The 18,695-nt window shown below is 35.7% G+C and overlaps 2 protein-coding genes and 1 pseudogene across 3 annotated transcripts; 2 read left to right on the forward strand and 1 right to left on the reverse strand.

The window, feature by feature from the left end:
- Positions 1–1,304: 1,304 nt before the first annotated feature.
- On the reverse strand, positions 1,305–2,183 carry LOC125369941 (annotated as a pseudogene).
- A 540-nt stretch (positions 2,184–2,723) lies between these two features.
- Positions 2,724–6,528, forward strand: LOC8284451 (UDP-glycosyltransferase 83A1). 2 transcript variants are annotated; one of them, XM_048373257.1, is made up of 3 exons: positions 2,724–2,825; positions 4,854–5,282; positions 5,399–6,528. In XM_048373257.1, the coding sequence occupies exons 2-3, from the start codon at positions 4,871–4,873 to the stop codon at positions 6,283–6,285; spliced, it is 1,299 nt and encodes a 432-aa protein (XP_048229214.1). In that variant the 5' UTR covers positions 2,724–2,825; positions 4,854–4,870; the 3' UTR covers positions 6,286–6,528. The 2 variants fall into 2 exon arrangements, with proteins under 2 accessions (XP_048229214.1, XP_002514676.1); XM_002514630.3 differs by lacking the exon at positions 2,724–2,825 and having other exon boundaries at positions 4,726–5,282.
- Positions 6,529–16,527: 9,999 nt separating this feature from the next.
- Positions 16,528–18,498, forward strand: LOC8284454 (UDP-glycosyltransferase 83A1). Its single transcript, XM_002514633.4, has 2 exons — positions 16,528–17,202; positions 17,328–18,498. The coding sequence occupies exons 1-2, from the start codon at positions 16,713–16,715 to the stop codon at positions 18,215–18,217; spliced, it is 1,380 nt and encodes a 459-aa protein (XP_002514679.1). The 5' UTR covers positions 16,528–16,712; the 3' UTR covers positions 18,218–18,498.
- Positions 18,499–18,695: the final 197 nt, after the last annotated feature.

An 18,695-nucleotide genomic window follows, 5' to 3' on the forward strand; every position in this document is an offset into this window, starting at 1 on the left:
TCAACTCTATCAAGGACTCAACCGCCATCAGCGGTGGCAAGGTCCCGACACCTCGCCTTTCTAGCTCCAACTGAGCCCACCGAGATAACCCATCAATGAAGGCATGAAAAGCTTCCTTTTCCCCCAAATCGGGAATCTCCAACATCAATTCGGAGAACTCCTTCACATATTCCCGAATATGACCATCTCTATGTTGGAGACGTCGAAGCTTTGACCTCGCCTCCTTCTCGGCATTGTCGGGATAGAATTGCTTCTTAAGCTCCCGAACAAAATCTTCCCAAGTATTAATGGTGCAGAGGCCCTTTTTCACATCCTCGCACCTCCGTCTCCACCAGACGGTAGCAATATCACACAAGTAGAGAGATACGGACTTTACCTTAGTGGTGTCATCCACGATGCCCACTGCCTCAAAGTATCCCTCCAAGTTCCACAGGAAGTTGTCGATCTCCCTCGCATTCCTCGCCCCACCGTAGGCTTTTGGTTTAGGAGCATCGACCTTGTGGACCGTCACTGCTTGCGCTCCCCCACTCTTTGCCAATACGGTCTTGCACAAATTAAGCTCCACCTCGAGCTTATCGACCTTCTCTAGGCATTGGACAAGCAACTTCTTGAGAGCCTCATTGTCCCTTGATAAATTATCGGCGAGAACATTCAAGGCACCTTGCATCTCCTCGCGAAGCTCTCCGTCGTCCCCCTTGGACTCTAGCTTCTCGATGCGTAGGTCCATGTCTTCGATTTTATCCCCCCAATCGGACATGGTAGTCTCCACCTTGACTAGCCTTTCCTCCATCGCGCCAATCACGTCGCGGGACTTATCCCTCCCGTACTTTCCGGCTATCCTTTCCTCCTTCCCTTGGAGTAGGAGGAGCGGTAGAAGTAGATTGCTCACCAACCTTGGCCATTATCTCGTGCAAGAATTCTCCCAAAGAACTTATCCGCGCTATACTTCCAACTGTGGCGTGATACTAACCTGCTCTGTCTCGAACTTGGCTTTGTCTCGAACCGGCTCTGATACCAACTGTCACGTGAGTTTTGTTTTCTAACCAAAACTTTGCCCACGTGCGGCCTAGCTTGCTTGATTTCCCCGAAAGTCAAGATAGCTAGTCAGCCTACCCTTGATTGCCAAACCCGGCAGAATGATAGCAAATACGCTAACGGAAGTAAATTCACGAAAGTGGCACAAAGAGACGCAAGAGTTGTGGAAGTGTATACTTGTATTGATTAATTCACACTAAAGCTACTTACAATGAGCACATTTTCTCTCTCTACAAGCTCTCTTCCTTCCTATCTCTTCCCACCCTTACAAATGGTACAAGGAAGGGGTATTTATAGCATTTTTCCCCCTGTCCGCCAACATGGCCGTGTTCCTGGCCTTGTTGGGAACACGGTCTGGGGTAATTGGCCGTGTTACCTACTGTGGCCGTGTTACCCGAAGCTTCTAGGTCCTTCGCATTTGTATTCAACTAACACGGGCGTGTCCTTGGGCGTGTTGGTCAACACGGGATGTGTTGGTCAACACGGGCTGTGTTGGTCAACACGGGCAGTGTTGAAATCCAACACGGCCGTGTTGTGCAGCCTTCCCTTACTAGCTGCGAGGCGGGGCGTGACACAATGCATCGGCTATGCCATGCCAAATGCAAACACCGATTGCGATCCCGCCACAGTCAAATTAATTCACTTAGGCTACCAGGATTACCTGGGAGCTTATCTCAGGTGAAACATCACATGGATGGCATGGTAGTAGCATTTCCAACTGATCTCTGTTTGGATCCTGAAGTATTGTAGACATGTCTCCAGCTACACGGGCTTCACTGTATGAACCACCATCATCATTACAGTCGATGCAAAAAAGGTCATCTGTTATTCGTCCGGCGAGCGGATAGAGATGGGTTAACGCCTCTGAGAAGGATTGTTTCAGGTGATGAGATTTCTTACTGGGAATAACATCACCATTGGCTGCAGGATCACTAGGGTAAAAGAGAACGAGGAGCTAACTGATCATGAAGAGAGAGCTTGTAGATTCCTAGGTGCTGTGGTGTTGAAGAAGAGGGTTTGATTATTTCCCTGGAAATAACCTGAACTTTCATTTATGCTCTTTCTTAGCAGGAAATGAAGCTTAAGATTACTGCTAAGATTTAAGTAGACAGAAGGAGCAATCATGTGAACTCAGAATGAGGTTTGACCTACTTAAAACCAAGTGATCACTAAACTTGTAAGATTGGGAATAATTTGAATACTAGTCATATCTTCAATTAAGAATGGAAAGAGAGTGTTCAACTTTTTCCATAATGCCATTAGAATATCTCCTGTATCATCCAATGAAAATTATTCTATAAAAGTGTGCTCATTGTTTTCTCCACAATCACACTCAAATAGAATAATAATCAATCCACAAGAAATTGACTTTATTATCAGTTATTGGTCCAATTAGTTTGGTATATTAATTTAATTTAACAGTTTTGTTTGATGGTTTTATATTATTTATTAAAATGATTCAAGTCCATGCAGTTATTAAATTTATAGTCCAACAAAATTGAGTCTAATCCAAATACCATGAAGTAAACTAATCCTGACTTTGCTACAACTCGTTTGTATCGTATAAAATTATTGAATCAGTAATGCGATTTCTTAATATTTTATTTGAGCAATAAAAATATTAATAAATACTTTATTTAATATAATTAACTAATATGTGTCATACATCTAATGTCAGGAACATGGTCTTTGGATATTGCAAGGAAGATGAGGTTAAGGCTGGCTATCTATGAGGCCTGTATACCTGCAGGGTGCTTGGCGGCCTGGCTAAAGTTTACAAGCTTTTAAAGGTTGGTGATGCTCAAGGCAGTTAATAAGAAACCCTTTCTTGTTCATCGTTTGTTTCTAATTTTGTGATTTTATTTTCCTTTAATTATCTACGTTCTTTACTTAAAGATTAAACGATGAGGAGATTCTGTTTTCACCACATTTATCCATGGATCATTCCAGGAAATTTGTTTGCAAAAGAATTGATATTTGAACTTGTGCATGCATACTTAAAGAGTTATGAGCAATACCATAGAGGTTGTAATTGTGTTCTAGGCAACTGGTTTCACGATCTTGATCCGTCTGTTTATGATTTACCCCCAACCATATTACCCCATCGGTCCTCTATACTTGCAAGTGGCAGGCCTGGAAGCCTTTGATCAGAAGATTTGAGTTGCTCTCAGTTCTTGAGAGCATATGCAATGGGATCCCAATGCTGTGTTGGCCTTGCAATGGGCACCATTTCTATAACAGGACTTGCATATGTTATGGTTAGAATTTAGTATCAAAACCTGGAAAAATGGGGATTGTCACAGGAATTCAAGTTGAAATTTGATGAATTGCTTTTGTGAAACTGGTCAAAGGTCTAACAGAGAATTGGTATATCAGTAAATTTAAGGAGGAACTTGTATAAATTCTTTTATTTTCCTGAAGGTCTGTATTTAGCTTATCTAATCTATGACCTTGGAGAAAGTAACAGAGAGAATTTCGGGTATAGTTTAACAAGTTGTTTATAGTGGACCTAGCTATAGCTACAAGTATGTAGTTACTAATGCAAGTTCAGTAGATGTTAATGGCAAGAACAAACCCAATATGTTCACCTACTATTTTTTTTTTTTAAACTTTAATATGCATATCCAGAAGTTAGGAGGGATTGATTAAAAATGACTGGGTCTTGATTTTATTTTACAAATTTCACTATTATCTTTTAGACAAAATATTGGTGTTTTTAACTTAATAATGTAAAAAAAATAAAATGTCTAATTATTATCCTACATCAAAATATGAATAAAAATCTACCAAACTCTATTAATAATTGATTTGATTTAAAAAAAAGAAGTAGAATAAATCCGAGTGATTTTGCTGATATAAACTCTCTCCTTAATTCTAATTTTAATTTTTTATTCATTTATTTTTTGTTTTCCATTTTTCTTGGTACCAAACATATTAGGGTTTGGCAGCTCCAGTGGTTGACTTTTTTTTAGACCGAAAGTTTTTAAATACTAATTATGAATCAAATTAACTCATAGAAACAACTGCATGTATTAGTAGCCATATATCTGTACAATTAAACTGATTTGACGTATTTTTATTAGTTTTAAATAATAAAATATACATTAATTATTTAATTTAAAATATAAAATATTTATATATATTTATTATAGTGTATACGCCAGATCTAAATAAATTTTTTTTTTTCGGTTTTGATAGGTGTAACAATCTATCCAATAGTAGTCATTAACGAGCGCGACTTAATATCTTATTAATTTTACTCAGAAATTAAATGTATATTGAAATTTAAGGTAAATGAAATAAATTATGTTAAAAAAAGAAAATGCAATAGATTTAATATTATATGTATATATGTAATAAAAGAGCTATGTCCTAATTGGGTAAAAGACTAGGTTAACCCATAAAGAAGAGTATATTAATGAAGTTATGAAAATAAATGCATATTAAATGGTAAAAAGTGCTGAATAATATATTTACATTACAGAAATCAGAAAATTCTTGGCAAATATAGACTTATGTTTTATTTATATATCAAATCTATAAATAATTTATACATATTTATTAATTTTAAAATATTTATATATACGCATTACAATATCATAATTGTATTGTATTGTATTATATGGAAGAATTACCTTGTATTATTTCTCTATATGTATATATATATATATATATATAGTTGAAGTTGGGAGCCCAAAACCCCAAAAACAAATTAAGAAGCTGAGGATACACAATGGAGTACAGTGCTTCTTCAATTTCCAATAATAATGACGGTAAAGCTAGTGTTCATGTGTTGGTTTTGCCATTCCCATCAATAGGACATTTAAGTCCAACAATGCAGCTGGTGCATCGCCTTGCTGATCATGGAGTCATGATCACAATCCTGACAATAGATGGTACACATACGAGGAGGCTAGTCAAAGAGCAATCAAGGAATGAGATTAACATAGTTACGGTCCCTGATGGACTGGAAACAGAAGATGAGAGAAGAGATGAAATGAAGGTGCTGGAGAGTTTCTTCGAAGTCATGCCTGATCACACTTTCAACTTCGTCAGGAATGTCAATCAGCAACAGGATTTCCAAGAAATTAGTTGTGTCATTTCTGATATAATGAACGTATGGTCTTTGGAGATTGTAAGTGAAATGGGATTGAAGATGGCTCTTTTTTACTCACCAGCAATCGGATGCATGGCAACCTGCCTAAACATATCAAAGCTTTTTGAGGATGGGTTGGTTGATGCTCAAGGTAATTAAACAACCATTTCTTGTTTCATTTTCTAATTATAACTAGTTGAATCTCTGCTAAGCCATATATATAAAGCAATTTACTTATTTATTCCTTTTCATTTTTATTACCTATAGGTTCTCCAAACAATAATAAGGAGATTCTGCTGTCGCCATATTTGCCAGAGCTGAGAAGTTCTGATTACCCGTGGATCGTTCCAGGAAACTTGTTATTGCAAGAGATGTTTTTTCAACTTGTGAGTTCTTACGAGCAATATCATAGATGTTATGATTGGGTTCTGGGCAACTGGTTTCAGGATCTTGACCCTTCCATTGATGATTCTCTCCCAAACATACTGTCTGTTGGTCCCTTAATTGCAAATGGCAGGTCAGATAGTGAAAGCCTTTGGTCTCGAGACATGAGTTGCTTAAGTTGGCTTGATAAACAACCTCCTAGATCAGTCATCTATGTTGCCTTTGGCAGCACCGGAAAGAAAAGTCAGCAGCAATTTGATGAACTTGCACTTGGCCTGGAACTTGTAGGTAAACCATTTATATGGGTTGTTAAAACAGACCCGAGTAACGGGGTTTCTGCTAATTATCCTGATGGTTTCCAAGAGAGAGTAGCTAATCAAGGGATGATGGTTGAATGGGCACCTCAAGAAAAAGTGTTGGCTCACCCCTCAGTTGCATGTTTCCTGAATCATGCTGGCTGGAACTCAGTTATGGAGAGTATAAGCTATGGGATTCCCATGCTCTGTTGGCCTCACATGGCAGACCATTTTTACAACAGGACTTGTATATGTAATGGTTGGAAGATTGGTTTGGAGTTGAAACCTGATGATAATGGGATTGTCACAAGGCATCAACTCAAGCTGAAGGTGGAAGAATTGCTTTCTAATACTGGTATAAGGTCTAATGCATTGAAACTGAAAAGTTTGGCTCAAAAGAGTATAAGTAAAGGAGGATCTTCCTCCAAGAATTTGGAGTACTTTGTTGCTCAGCTCAAGCAGCTCAATCTTTGAAGAATGTTTAATTTACTGATACATTCTCAGGTTTATAGCTCAGGTGATACGTGACCTTAGTCAAAATAATTGATCATAACTAATGTTTGGATAGTGAGAAAATAGAAGAGAAACTAAGAGAAAGAGATAGAAGAGTTGCAAAGATGAGGAGAGAAATAAGAGAGAGAAAAGACTAGGGAGATTAAGAAATATAAATTGTAATGTTATTCATTGCATAATGATCTTTACTACTAGTTACAACTATTAATTTCTTGGATCATTAACAATTTCACTATTTCAGATGTTAGGTATTAAATTAATTGAGCCTGTGATAATATTAATTGGGTGTCTGAGTATGGGCAGGAAAACTGATGAATTTTCCTATAGTTAGACCAAAACCATGAACTACCTACAAAAGTTATACCTGAAAGGTCAAGTGGAAGATTGGCTTAGACGATTGACACAGGATCAAACGTAGATTATTTCAAAGGAATGGCAAAAAAATAAATAAAAGGGAAGGAAAAGCTGTATGATAATGTATAAAAGCAATTGTCCTAATAAAAGGCGAAGGAATTAGCTACAAAGAATTAAGAAAAAGTAAAAAAAAAAAAAAATCTGGCTTCATTGATAATTTTAAATAAGTGTTAAAGAATATATGTAATATAAAATTATGATAAAATAAATATTTTACTATTAAAAGATTTTAATATATAAAAATTTTCTCATTTTTCTAATTAGTCGTTATTATTATATTGCTTGTGTTTAATAATATAAAATTAGAATTTAACAACTTCTAATTTTGTTGTTTGATTGTCAAATTATGGTGAAAAAGACATTCATTCAATAAGATAAATTTGACAGTCAAACAATCGAGTTATCAGTTGTCGAGCTCTAAATTTATATTATTAGACACAAAGAATATGAAACGATGACTAATCAGAACAATAATAATAATTTTTTTAATAATAAAATATTTATTTTTATCACGATTGATTTTTTTCTTTTTATGGAAAACAGAATACATACTTACAACGATCAAGCCCTAAAAATTAATGTGCACGACTGTCCAATTTAAGATGCTATGCTCATCTATTTGTTGCTAACTAAGGTATGAAAAAAAAAAAAGCACTCTTAATTAAATCATCCATAAAAAATTTAGGCACATGCCTATGCTCCAAAAGGAAAATCTCATTAGGAAAATGGTACTTGAGTTAATTTTTTTAAAAAGTTTTGAAAATTACCCGACTTTAATATGGTAGTTAAATACTAGATTGAGGTCCTAAATTTGAAATTTTCTCCTTTATAAATATGTGGTTATTTACCACTTTTTAATCTTCCCTAATAAACTAATATATCAATATATTAGATCCTGTTAGAGCACTATTATGGTATCCAGCTATTATAAGTCTATTTTTTTAATTATAAATAATTAATTAATATTATCTTAAATAATTTATTTATTTTATACATCCTTTTATTAATATAAATTACCAATGAATTTATATATAAATTTTAATTATTAAATAAATGAGAATAATATATTTAATTGATTAATAATTAAATATATCTATAGTTGACTAATATAATATTTAATTATATTATAAATTACTAAAGTTAAGATAATATTAACTTTTATAGATATATAGAATCCCGTACATCTATAATAAATTAGAATACTCTACCATATTAGCTATACATACTTTAAAAAAAAGATAATCTCTTTCTTATGTAATATAAAATAAATATTTTTATATTTTTAATTGTGAGAATTTCAATAATTTTGTGTTATAAAAATATGAATAATCATCTTTTTATTTCAGAGTATTTTTATTATTTATTTAACATATGTGCAAATACTTCCATCTCTTGAATTAGATCTCAAGTATTATATGTATATTTCTTTCAATAAAAAAAAAAAAGAATTTTGATTAAAATTTTAAATAGTGAAGACTGCCAATAAATATTATCGCATCTCAAGCCCGTCCTATTTATACATGTACAACTTACATAATTCCTCAATCACTAATGCCCAAGGTAGTATAAAATATAATAATTTAATATTTATTTTATAGTAAATGATCCATTTCAATTTACCTATTTCATATATACATGTGTGATTATCTTTCCTCAAATCACTACCATTTCTTATTCTTTTCACAACGAATTATATCTTGGTATTTTTATTTTTGTAAAAAGTTAAAAAAAGTTATTGCAAAATATTGTATGTGGGGTTTGATAAATAGCATAAACTATGAAAGAATATTATAAAATTATAAAAAAATTAATGCAAATAATATAAAATTACTATATATGATCGATCTCGATTCAGTCAACACCTATGCATGTTTTTTTTTTTAAATTTTTTAAATTATTATTGAGATATATAGAAAGTGAATTTAAGGTTAAGTTATTTACTAAAATGAGATATATTAAATTCATTAAATGATCCATTTTCAATTCACTTTCTATGCATATAAATAATAATTTGGAACAAAAAAAAAAGGACGTTTGAAATGATATATTTAAATAGAGGGAGCATCACTGCCTGATAGAACGAAGCCACAACAAAGAATTAATGGATTACTCCATTTATAAAAGGTGTGATGATAAAGCCAGTTCTCATATATTGGTTGTGCCATTCCCACAACAAGGACATTTAGGTCCACCAATGCAGCTGGTATACCGGCTTGCCGATCACGGGCTCACGATCACAATCCTGACAACTGAGGTGCACGTGCCAGGAGGATCGTTGAACAACATTCAAGAAATGAGATTAAGATAGTCGTTATCCCTGATGGACTCAAAACAGAAGATGAAAGAAGAGACCTGATGAATATGATGGAGAGTTCTCATAGGATCATGCATGTTCACACTCCTTTATCAAGAATGTCAATCAATCGCAGAATGCTCAGAAGATTGTCTGTGTCATTTCTGATGTGATGAACGTATGGTGTTTAAAGATTGCAAGGGAAATAGGGATAAAGCTGGCTCTTTTTAACCCACTAGCACTAGGATGCATGGCCACCTTGCTAATGGTTTTTGACCTTCTTAATGCTGGAATTGTTGATGCTCAAGGTAATTAATTAAGCAACTCTTTCTTAGTTCATTCCCTCTAAGTGATACCTAAGTCCCACATATGTTGGAAATTAAGGAACTATAGAGGTGATTTCATTTATCTAAGAAACCAAACTTTTGGGCTTTGTAAGATATTGTAGTAATTTCTTTTCATGTTTTTTTGTTTTTCATTTATTCAGGTTGTTCGTGGAGATTCTGCAGTCACAATATGTGCCAGCAATGACCAATGCTGATTACCCTGGAACCTTCCTGGCAACTTATTAGGGAAAAAACATTACTTCGAAATTGTGCTTGGTTTTGAGCAATACCATAGAGGTAGTGATTGGGTTTTCGGCAACTGGTTTCATGATCTTGACCCCTCTGCTGATAATTTACTCCCAAACATATTATCAGTCGATCCTTTGATTAATGCAAATGGCAGACACAATGGAAGTGTAGAAAAATATGAACCTGATAGAGCAAAATCACAACTAATAATTTAAATAAGATAAAGAAAAATAAAATACACAATAGAACACACAGATTTACGTGGAAAACCCCTAAACAAATTAGGGTAAAAACCAAAGGCAAGGATAAAAGAATTTCACTATAAGAAAATAATAGGAGTTACAATCTCTCTATTTATAAAGGAGAAAACATTAAAATTCTCTCTCTATAATAGGAGAAAAATAATTGCTTAACTCTCTAATATTTTTCTCTTATTTTTGGAATGAATGAATAACAAAGTGAGGCCTCTATTATATAGGCTTGAAAGGTACTTCAAGATTGTTAACTTAGCAATGTGGGAGAAATACTCCTCAAAATTAATAACTTAGTAATGTGAGAGAGATATAAATCCCTAAATATCAACAATCTCCCACTTGAAGACTTGATTGAGGATCAGTCAGATCTTCACACCGTTCTTTCTTCTTTGCCTTTCCATGCTGCTTATGCTTTTATCAGGCCACTAGAGGATTGACACCAAATAAATTTGTCAATTTTAACTGCCTTCGTCAAAAAATCTGCTAGGTTGTCTTTAATATGAATTTTCTGCATATCCACAATGCCCTCTTCCACTTTTTCATGAACGAAGTGATACTGGACTCGTATGTGCTTTGACTTTGAATGAAAAGCTGGATTCCTTGCGAGATGCAAGGCACTCTAACTGTCACAGAATAGAGAAATATGCTCTTGTTTGTGCCCGAGTTCCTCCATCATCATTTTCAACTATACTGCTTCCTTACTAGCTTGTGTAGCTGCTACATATTCTGCTTCTGTTGTTGATGTCGCCACAACTGACTGCAGTTTTGATACCCAGCTCACAGCTCCACCAGTAAGTGTGAACACATACTCTGTAGTAGATTTGCTTTTATCAAGATCACCTGCATAATCTGAGTCAACATATCCTTTGATAATAAAGTCTGATCTTCCATAATACAATGCAACATCTGAGGTTCCCCTAACATATCTTAGGATCCTCCTTACAGTATTCCAATGCTTTCTGTCAGGATTCGCCATCTACCGACTTACTACTCCTACTGCATGTGCAATGTCTGGTCGTGTACAAATCATCGCGAATATTAAACTCCCCACTACTGATGCATACGGTACTCGAGACATTTCCATCCTTCCTTTTTCATTGCTAGGACTCATACTGGAAGATAATTTGAAACTAACAGGAAGTGGGGTAGAAATTGACTTACAATCTTGCATATTGAAGCGTCGCAAGACCTTCTTCAAAAAAAATTTCTGAGAAAGCCAAAACTTTATATTATTTCTGTCTCGGTGAATTTGCATCCCTAGAATCTTGTTTGCTGGTTTCAAGTCCTTCATTTCAAATTCTCTAGACAACTGTGCCTTTAGTTCTTCAATATGATCTTTGTTGGGGCCTGCTACCAACATGTCATCTACATACAATAGTAAGATAATAAAATCACTTTTACCAAACCTCTTGAAATATGCACAAGGGTCTGCATTAAGTCTGTTGTATCCAAGGCTCATGATGAAGGAATCAAATCTCTTATACCAACACCTCGGCGCCTGCTTTAAACCGTATAAAGATTTGTTCAACCTACAAACCAAGTTCCGCTTTCCTTTTTCTTCAAAACCTTCTAGCTGGAGCATATAAATTTCTTCCTCAAGATCTCCATAAAGAAAAGCTGTTTTCATATCTAGCTGCTCTAGATGTAAGTCAAATTTAGCACACATCGCCAAGACTACTCAAACAGTTGTTAATCGAACCACAGGGAAAAATATTTCGTTGAAGTCAATTCCCTCTTCCTGAGCATATCCTTTCACCACCATTCTTACACGAAACCGCTCCACTTGATCACCACTATTTCTTTTGATCTTAAAGACCCATTTGTTGCCAATGGCCTTTCTTCCTTGTGGTAGTGGCACAAGCTCCTAAGTCTTGTTCTTATGCAGAGCTTCCATCTCTTATTGCATTGCTGCCATCTACTGAAATGCATATGAACTGCTAATTGCTTCTTGGAGAGTTGATGGCTCCCCTTCCTCAGTTAGAAGATAGTATGCGACATTGCTGCCTATATCATAATCTTTCTGCAAGGTTGGTGTAAATTTTGTATGTTTTCCCTTTCCAAGTTCTGACTCTTCAGACTCAGCTGGCTCCTCAAACTCGACTGGTTCTTCCTTTTCGTGCTCTGGTGCTGCTTTAGAAGAATCTTCTTCTGTAGACTTTCTTTCCACCTGTATAGTTGTAGTCTCTGAATTTTCTTTTGAAGTACTATCATCTTCTCCATTCAATTTATCTTCTAAGAAGATTACATCCCTGCTGATTATAACCTTGTGGGCAGTGGGATCCCACAGGCGATACCTGTAACACCCGGAATTTTTTTATATATATTTAATAGTGAGTTTTTATTTAAGTTAATTTTAGCTTTATTTTTATTCAAGTAAACTATTTGAGAAATGATTATATTTTGGTTATTCAAATTTTCCCAAATGCATATTTATATAAGTAAAATTATATATTGAAAAATTTTGGAAGAAATTATAAAGGATGTTTTTATAAAAGAATTTTGGGAAAATTGGTATTATAATTGATTAGTAGTATTAAATTTTAAGTTGGAATTTGATTATTTAATTTAATTGTGTTAGGACTAAATTGGAAATTTATTTTGGAATAAGGATTAAAAGTATAATTTTATTTTTGTGAGGGTTTAATAGAAATTTGTGAGTTTGGTATTTTCGTAAATAAATATGTCGGTCAGGGGTATTTTTGTAATTGTGTATTTTCAATAATTCGGATTTGGCCCAAATTAAATAGTTAGGGGCTTAATTGAAAGGCTAAAAAGAAGTTTGGGGGTCAAATTGGAATTCTGCAGGATGAAATTGTAAGTAATTAAGAAAGTTGAGGGACCAAATTGTAATAAGGAAAAGTTCAGGAGTCAAATGTCGATATTGAAGGGAAAGAAATCGGGGAAGAAGAAAGGAGGAGAGAGAGAGAGAGTGCGGTACGGGGAAGAGAGTGAGGGGAGCTGCAGTCGGTGGCGACCGTCGGGGGGCGTGGAGTCTTGGCCGACAGGCGGCGTCTTGGCTGGCAGCAGCTCAGAAGGCTTCAGGCGTGTTCCATTTGTTTTCGGCGTTGTTGGCGGCCGAGTCGGGTGGCGATCGGCTCCTGAGAGCTTTCTTTTAGCGGCCGGCAGTGGCGCTGTGGTGGCCGGAGACGGAAGATCCGGTGGAGAGAGAAAATGGTGGCAGCCGGCGTTTTTCAGCTTTTCTGGCGAGATCCAGCGGAGGATGGATGATCGGAGGACGTATCCCGACTTTCCTCTGCTCAAGCTTCGCGATGGCACCGGTTTGGTGGCGATCGGGCTTCATTTGCGAATCGACGGTCGAGATCGTCCGCAAATCTCTCCGGATGATCGGGTGTCAGATCGGAAAATCGGAAGTGGGGATCGTCATCAGCGCGTCGTTGTGAGTCCGATGGTGTGTTCGGATCGTCGATCGGACTCCGGCGGCTGGAGGCGAGTCGACCGAGCGATCGAGCGTCTCGATGATCTGTCTGTTCGGCTTGCTCCAACCGAGGCACCAGAGCAGAGCTAGGAGGTCGCCAAACCTGTGAGTTAAAGTCATTTAATCATTGCACTATTGCTAAGTCTGATTTAATATGCTATTTTGAAAGTTTATGCATAATATGATTATTAGTATCGCAAAATAAATGATTTCACTTGATTATTAATATTTGAAATAATATAAATATTATTATTAGTCTGTTATAATAAGATAAACGTTATTATTTTTCCCCTCACAAATTTCACGTTGTTTTACCTTAAATTTTTAATCTTTATTTCGATATGTGTTGGTTGAGTTCATCAGATAATGATATTTATTATATGTGATGATTGCGAATTGGGAAATGTGGCTTGTAGAACATGCCGCCTGATGGGTTACATCAGATCGCGCGCAGTAATGATCATGGATATAAGATTATTATGGATTTGTTTGCCCCGATCGAGCATTGCTCTCCGGGTGATTGATTAGGAGTTAAGGTCCCCGATCGAGCGATGCTCTCGGGGCCGGCTTATTTGGAATTCAAGTGTTCGGAGGTAAGGACCTGATCGAGCTTGCTCTCTGGGTGCCAGACCTGTTGGATTAAGAGAGCCGAAAGGCTACTAGAAATTTGGGGTTTAGGGTTCTACCGAGCCACTAGTCCCGTAAAAGTAAAAATATATTTTTATTTATTCATTTATTTATTTATTATGGTATGATTATAATATGGATTGTATTTACGTGCATGGTTGATATTTTGATTCGAATGATTAATATTTTATGTGAAGGAAATAGTAGGGTATGATTATAGTATGGTTTGATATCTTGATTTGAATAATCTATGTTTTCTCGAGAAGAAGCAATAGTCCCTAGATTATTTGATTTTAACTCACTCTAGACCCATACTCTAGTTTTTTTTTCCGGATTCGTGACTGTTAGTTCTCCATGACTCTTATTCAAGAACCCGACTCCTTCATCATCGGGTGATGTATTTGATTTGGTATGTAAATTGGTAAATCTTAGATTCTCCGCAGTAGTAATAGTAAATGTATCAGTTGTAAATTTTCTGAGTTTCGGGTCTCGCCTAGTTTTTCTGGCAGACCGAAGTATTTATGTAGAATGTAGCTGTTAAGATAAATTGTGGCTTTAATAATATTAATTTGAGATGAGATTTGTTTAAGTCAGTGAGTGTCAGGCTTACTACGGGTTTCGGTGGCCTTACGCCTACCCATTCCCTAGTGCCGGTCACGGGCCCACGGGTGGGGTCGTGACAATACCCCTTCACACCATCAGCATATCCCAAGAAAAAACACTTCCTGGATTTTGGATCTAACTTTGTAGTTTCTTGGGTATTATACATCACATACACAGGACTTCCAAATATATGGAGGTTTGAATAATCAATTGACTTCCCAGTCCACATCTCCATCGGTGTCTTTTAATCAATTGCTGTAAATGGAGACCGGTTAATCACATAACAGGCGGTGTTAACTGCCTCAGCCCATAATGCCTTATTCGGGCCTGTAGCTCCCAACATTGCTCTAGTTCTTTCTAACAGAGTTCTGTTCATACGCTCTGCCACTCCATTTTGTTGAGGAGTGTATGCCGTAGTGAACTGCCTCTTGATGCCTTCTTGCTTGCAAAAGCTATCAAAGTCATTACTTGTGTATTCTCCTCCATTATCTGTCCTCAAACACTTGATCTTATTGCCTGAATCAAGTTCAACCCGTGCTTTGTAAGTTTTGAAAACGGCAAATACATCTCCCTTGCTAGCATGAAAATCTGAATTAGAATTACAATCACATTCTTGAACAACATGTTTTGTAATTCAATCACTTGTAAATATAATAATTCATTCAATGTTCAAATATAAACCATTAAATATTTGTTACTGCTAGCATAAAAATATTTTACAGATGGCAATCATTAAAACAAAATATTTTTCGTAGTTGCAACCAACAATCTACCCAGTAAAAAAAAAAGTAAAAAAAAAATACCCGAGACTGAGCAATGGCGGCACAGTTATGGGAAGAGAGAGCGCTAAAGAGGAAGACGTCTACGCAAGCCAATTCTTACTTTTGCCTTTTTGTGAGCCAATTATGTGTGGCGCTAAAGAGGAAAACGTCTAGGCGAGCAAATTTCTTCCTTCTTCCTTTTGATTTTCTGTCGAAAAATTTGCCTTAGGGATTTTGTCTTTCTGAATTGAAAATTGAGAGGTGTGGTGGTGTGTTCTAAATAGGAAGACGTCTACGCGAGCCAATTTCTTCCTTCTTCATTTTGATTTTCTGTCCAGAAATTTACCTTAGGAATTTTGTCTTTCTGAATTGTAAAATGGGAGGTGTGACGGTATGTTCTAAAGAGGAAGACGATGTATTCAAATTGTTAAGTGTAGGCTTGTAGTATGTGGTAGGAAAATATATTAAGGTTAAGTTAATAAATTATAAAGTTAGTATTAGAGAAATGTATATTAGTATCAGTATACTATATGATATATTAATATATAATTTATATTTTTTTATGGAGTATAAAGTACATTATAATATTATAGTTACTTTTAATATATAGTATTTTCTCTTATTTCGATAATAATTGTTTAAAATAATTTTTTTATAGAGTATAAAGTATTTTATAATATTATAGTTATTTTTAATAGGTATTATTTATATAATATAAATAATTATTAATAAATATATGTAAAAAATTTGGTTCAACGGTTTGGTCCGGAGCAGTACAAGACGGATCGGTTATGGTACGGTTATGGTACAGTTTTTACTAAAGAACTAGTACCATACCGTAATAGTAAAAAAATTCGGATCAGTTCAATTTGGTTATAAAAACTTTTGGTTATTTCGGTTCTGGTATTTTTCGGTATGGTTATTCGGTTCGGACGAGAATCACCGAGATCCATGCTCAGCCCTAGTCACAAGGCATCAACTCAAGACGAAGGTGGAGGAATTGCTAAAAAGTCTAATATAATGAAACTGAAGGGATTGGCTCGAAAGAGTATCAGCAAAGGAGGATCTTCCACAAAAAATTTGGAAGATTTTGTTGCTCAGTTAAAGCAGCTCAACCTTTGAAGACTGTTTCATCTCCTGTGTTCTTTTTGTTTGTAGACTGGAAGATTCTGGAGCAGTTGGTGTACTAGATTTTGTTTAATCTAAAATAGAAAGACACGCAAGCCCACGTGCCTATCATATTATTAATTTAATCTAAAGGGAATTATAATCATGAAGGAAATAAACAAACAAAGGCCTAATACAACAACAGAAAGGCTGGCCATATATAACATAGCCAATGACTTCTTCATGATTCATGAATAAAAGTTTACAGCATTAGCACATTTCAGAATCTGAGATCTTCAAGCTTTTGGGGTTTGTATCATGGAAAAGAAGCCTCATGTGATAGTCATACCATATCCAGCACAAGGCCATGTTGCCCCGCTCATGAAGCTGGCATACAAACTTGCTGACCATGGAATCAAGGTCACATTCGTTAACTCAGAATCCATACATGGAAGAATCATGGCTGCAATGCCCGAGAATCTCGAGGAGAAAATACCAATAAGCCTAATTTCAATTTCGGATGGAGTGGAGTCCAACCGTGATAGAAAAGATCGAATCAAAAAATTAAAGAGTATATCAAGTTCTATGCCAGGCAATCTGCAGAAATTGATTGAAAGTCTTAATCAGTCGGCCAATCATGATGATCAAGTATCTTGTGTCATAGCAGATTTAACACTTAAAGGAGCACTGGAAGTAGCCAAGAAGATGGGCATTAAGCGAGCTGGGGTACTACCTTATGGAGTAGGAAACTTGGCCTTGCAACTACATGCTCCAAAGCTTATCGAGGATGGAATCATAGATGCTGATGGTAAGAATATGACTGACTCTATGTTTCTAACTTCAATTTGTTCGTCAGATTATGTTTAGGTGAGTCAATATGTAGAGAAAATAATTTAACTCATTTTGATAGGAACACTTGTAATTCTTCTGCAGGAATGCCATTGAAAGATGAGGTCATCTGTCTGGCAAAAACATTTCCTCCCTGCAATTCAAATGAATTAGTATGGAGTGTATCAGGTGAAACAGAGATGCAGAAATTCATATTTGCACAATTTATTCGTGACATTGCAGAAGCTGCCAGGAATTCCAATTGGCTTCTTGTCAATTCATTTTCTGAACTTGAGCCGTCAGCCTGTGATTTGATTCCTGATGCCTCACCCATCGGACCCTTTTGCGCAAACAATCATTTGGGACAACCTTTTGCTGGAAACTTGTGGCGTGAGGACTCAACTTGCTTAAATTGGCTAGATCAGCAACCCGAAGACTCAGTCATCTATGCTGCATTTGGCAGCACAGGAGTCTGCAACCAGCAACAACTTAACGAATTAGCAATTGGTCTTGAGATGATAGGCCAGCCATTTTTGTGGGTTGTTAGATCAGATTTTACAAAAGGGTCGCTCACAGAATTCCCTGATGGATTCATGGAAAGAGTAGCGACTTATGGGAAGATAGTTGAATGGGCTCCCCAAGAGCAAGTGTTAGCTCACCCTTCTACTGCATGTTTCTTTTCCCATTGCGGATGGAATTCAACCATGGAAGGTCTAACCATGGGAATACCTTTTCTATGCTGGCCTTGCCTTGTAGATCAATTTCACAACAAGAGTTACATATGTGAAACTTGGAAGGTTGGTCTAGGAGTAATCCCAGATGAGAACGGGATAGTAACAAGGAATGAAATCAAAGCAAAGATAGAGAAATTACTCTCTGATAAAGATATAAAAGCCAACTCCCTTAAGCTGAAAGAAATGTCTCAGAAGAGCATCAGTGAAGGTGGATCTTCTTTCAAGAACTTCATAAGCTTTGTTGAACAGATAAAGCAATAATGGGTGTTTTTGATTGTTGCTGCTTCTGCATGGGGATATAAAAGCTGTTTAATTATTATTATTAGTATCATTGGCATCATTATTATTAATAAGGAGATTGGATTACCAGAGTTTGAAGCATATTATACCATCTGGTGGCTTTCAGTTGTAATTAAAAATAGTTTTGAATTGATTTTTAGTTGTTTATTAGGAGTTTTTATAATTAAATGAACTAAACTGTAATTTAAAGTTAACCAAAATCAAGGTATGTAATTTGACCTTTAATTGCTTTTCCTTTTTCATTTAGAATTTCTTGCTTCCCTGTGTTGCTTTACAGGTGAGTTTGTTTCCAACAAATAAGCTCGAACATTGTGGTTAATAGAAAAAAAAAAGAGTAAATTTTGTGATTCCTAGACTCTTCTTTCTTTGATAAGACTTATATGTTGATTAATTAGGGTTGATAATTCGTATAATGTCGCATTTAATCTTATCGTATCTC

Source organism: Ricinus communis, chromosome 4 (assembly GCF_019578655.1).
Source record: "Ricinus communis isolate WT05 ecotype wild-type chromosome 4, ASM1957865v1, whole genome shotgun sequence".
NCBI lineage: Eukaryota > Viridiplantae > Streptophyta > Magnoliopsida > Malpighiales > Euphorbiaceae > Ricinus > Ricinus communis.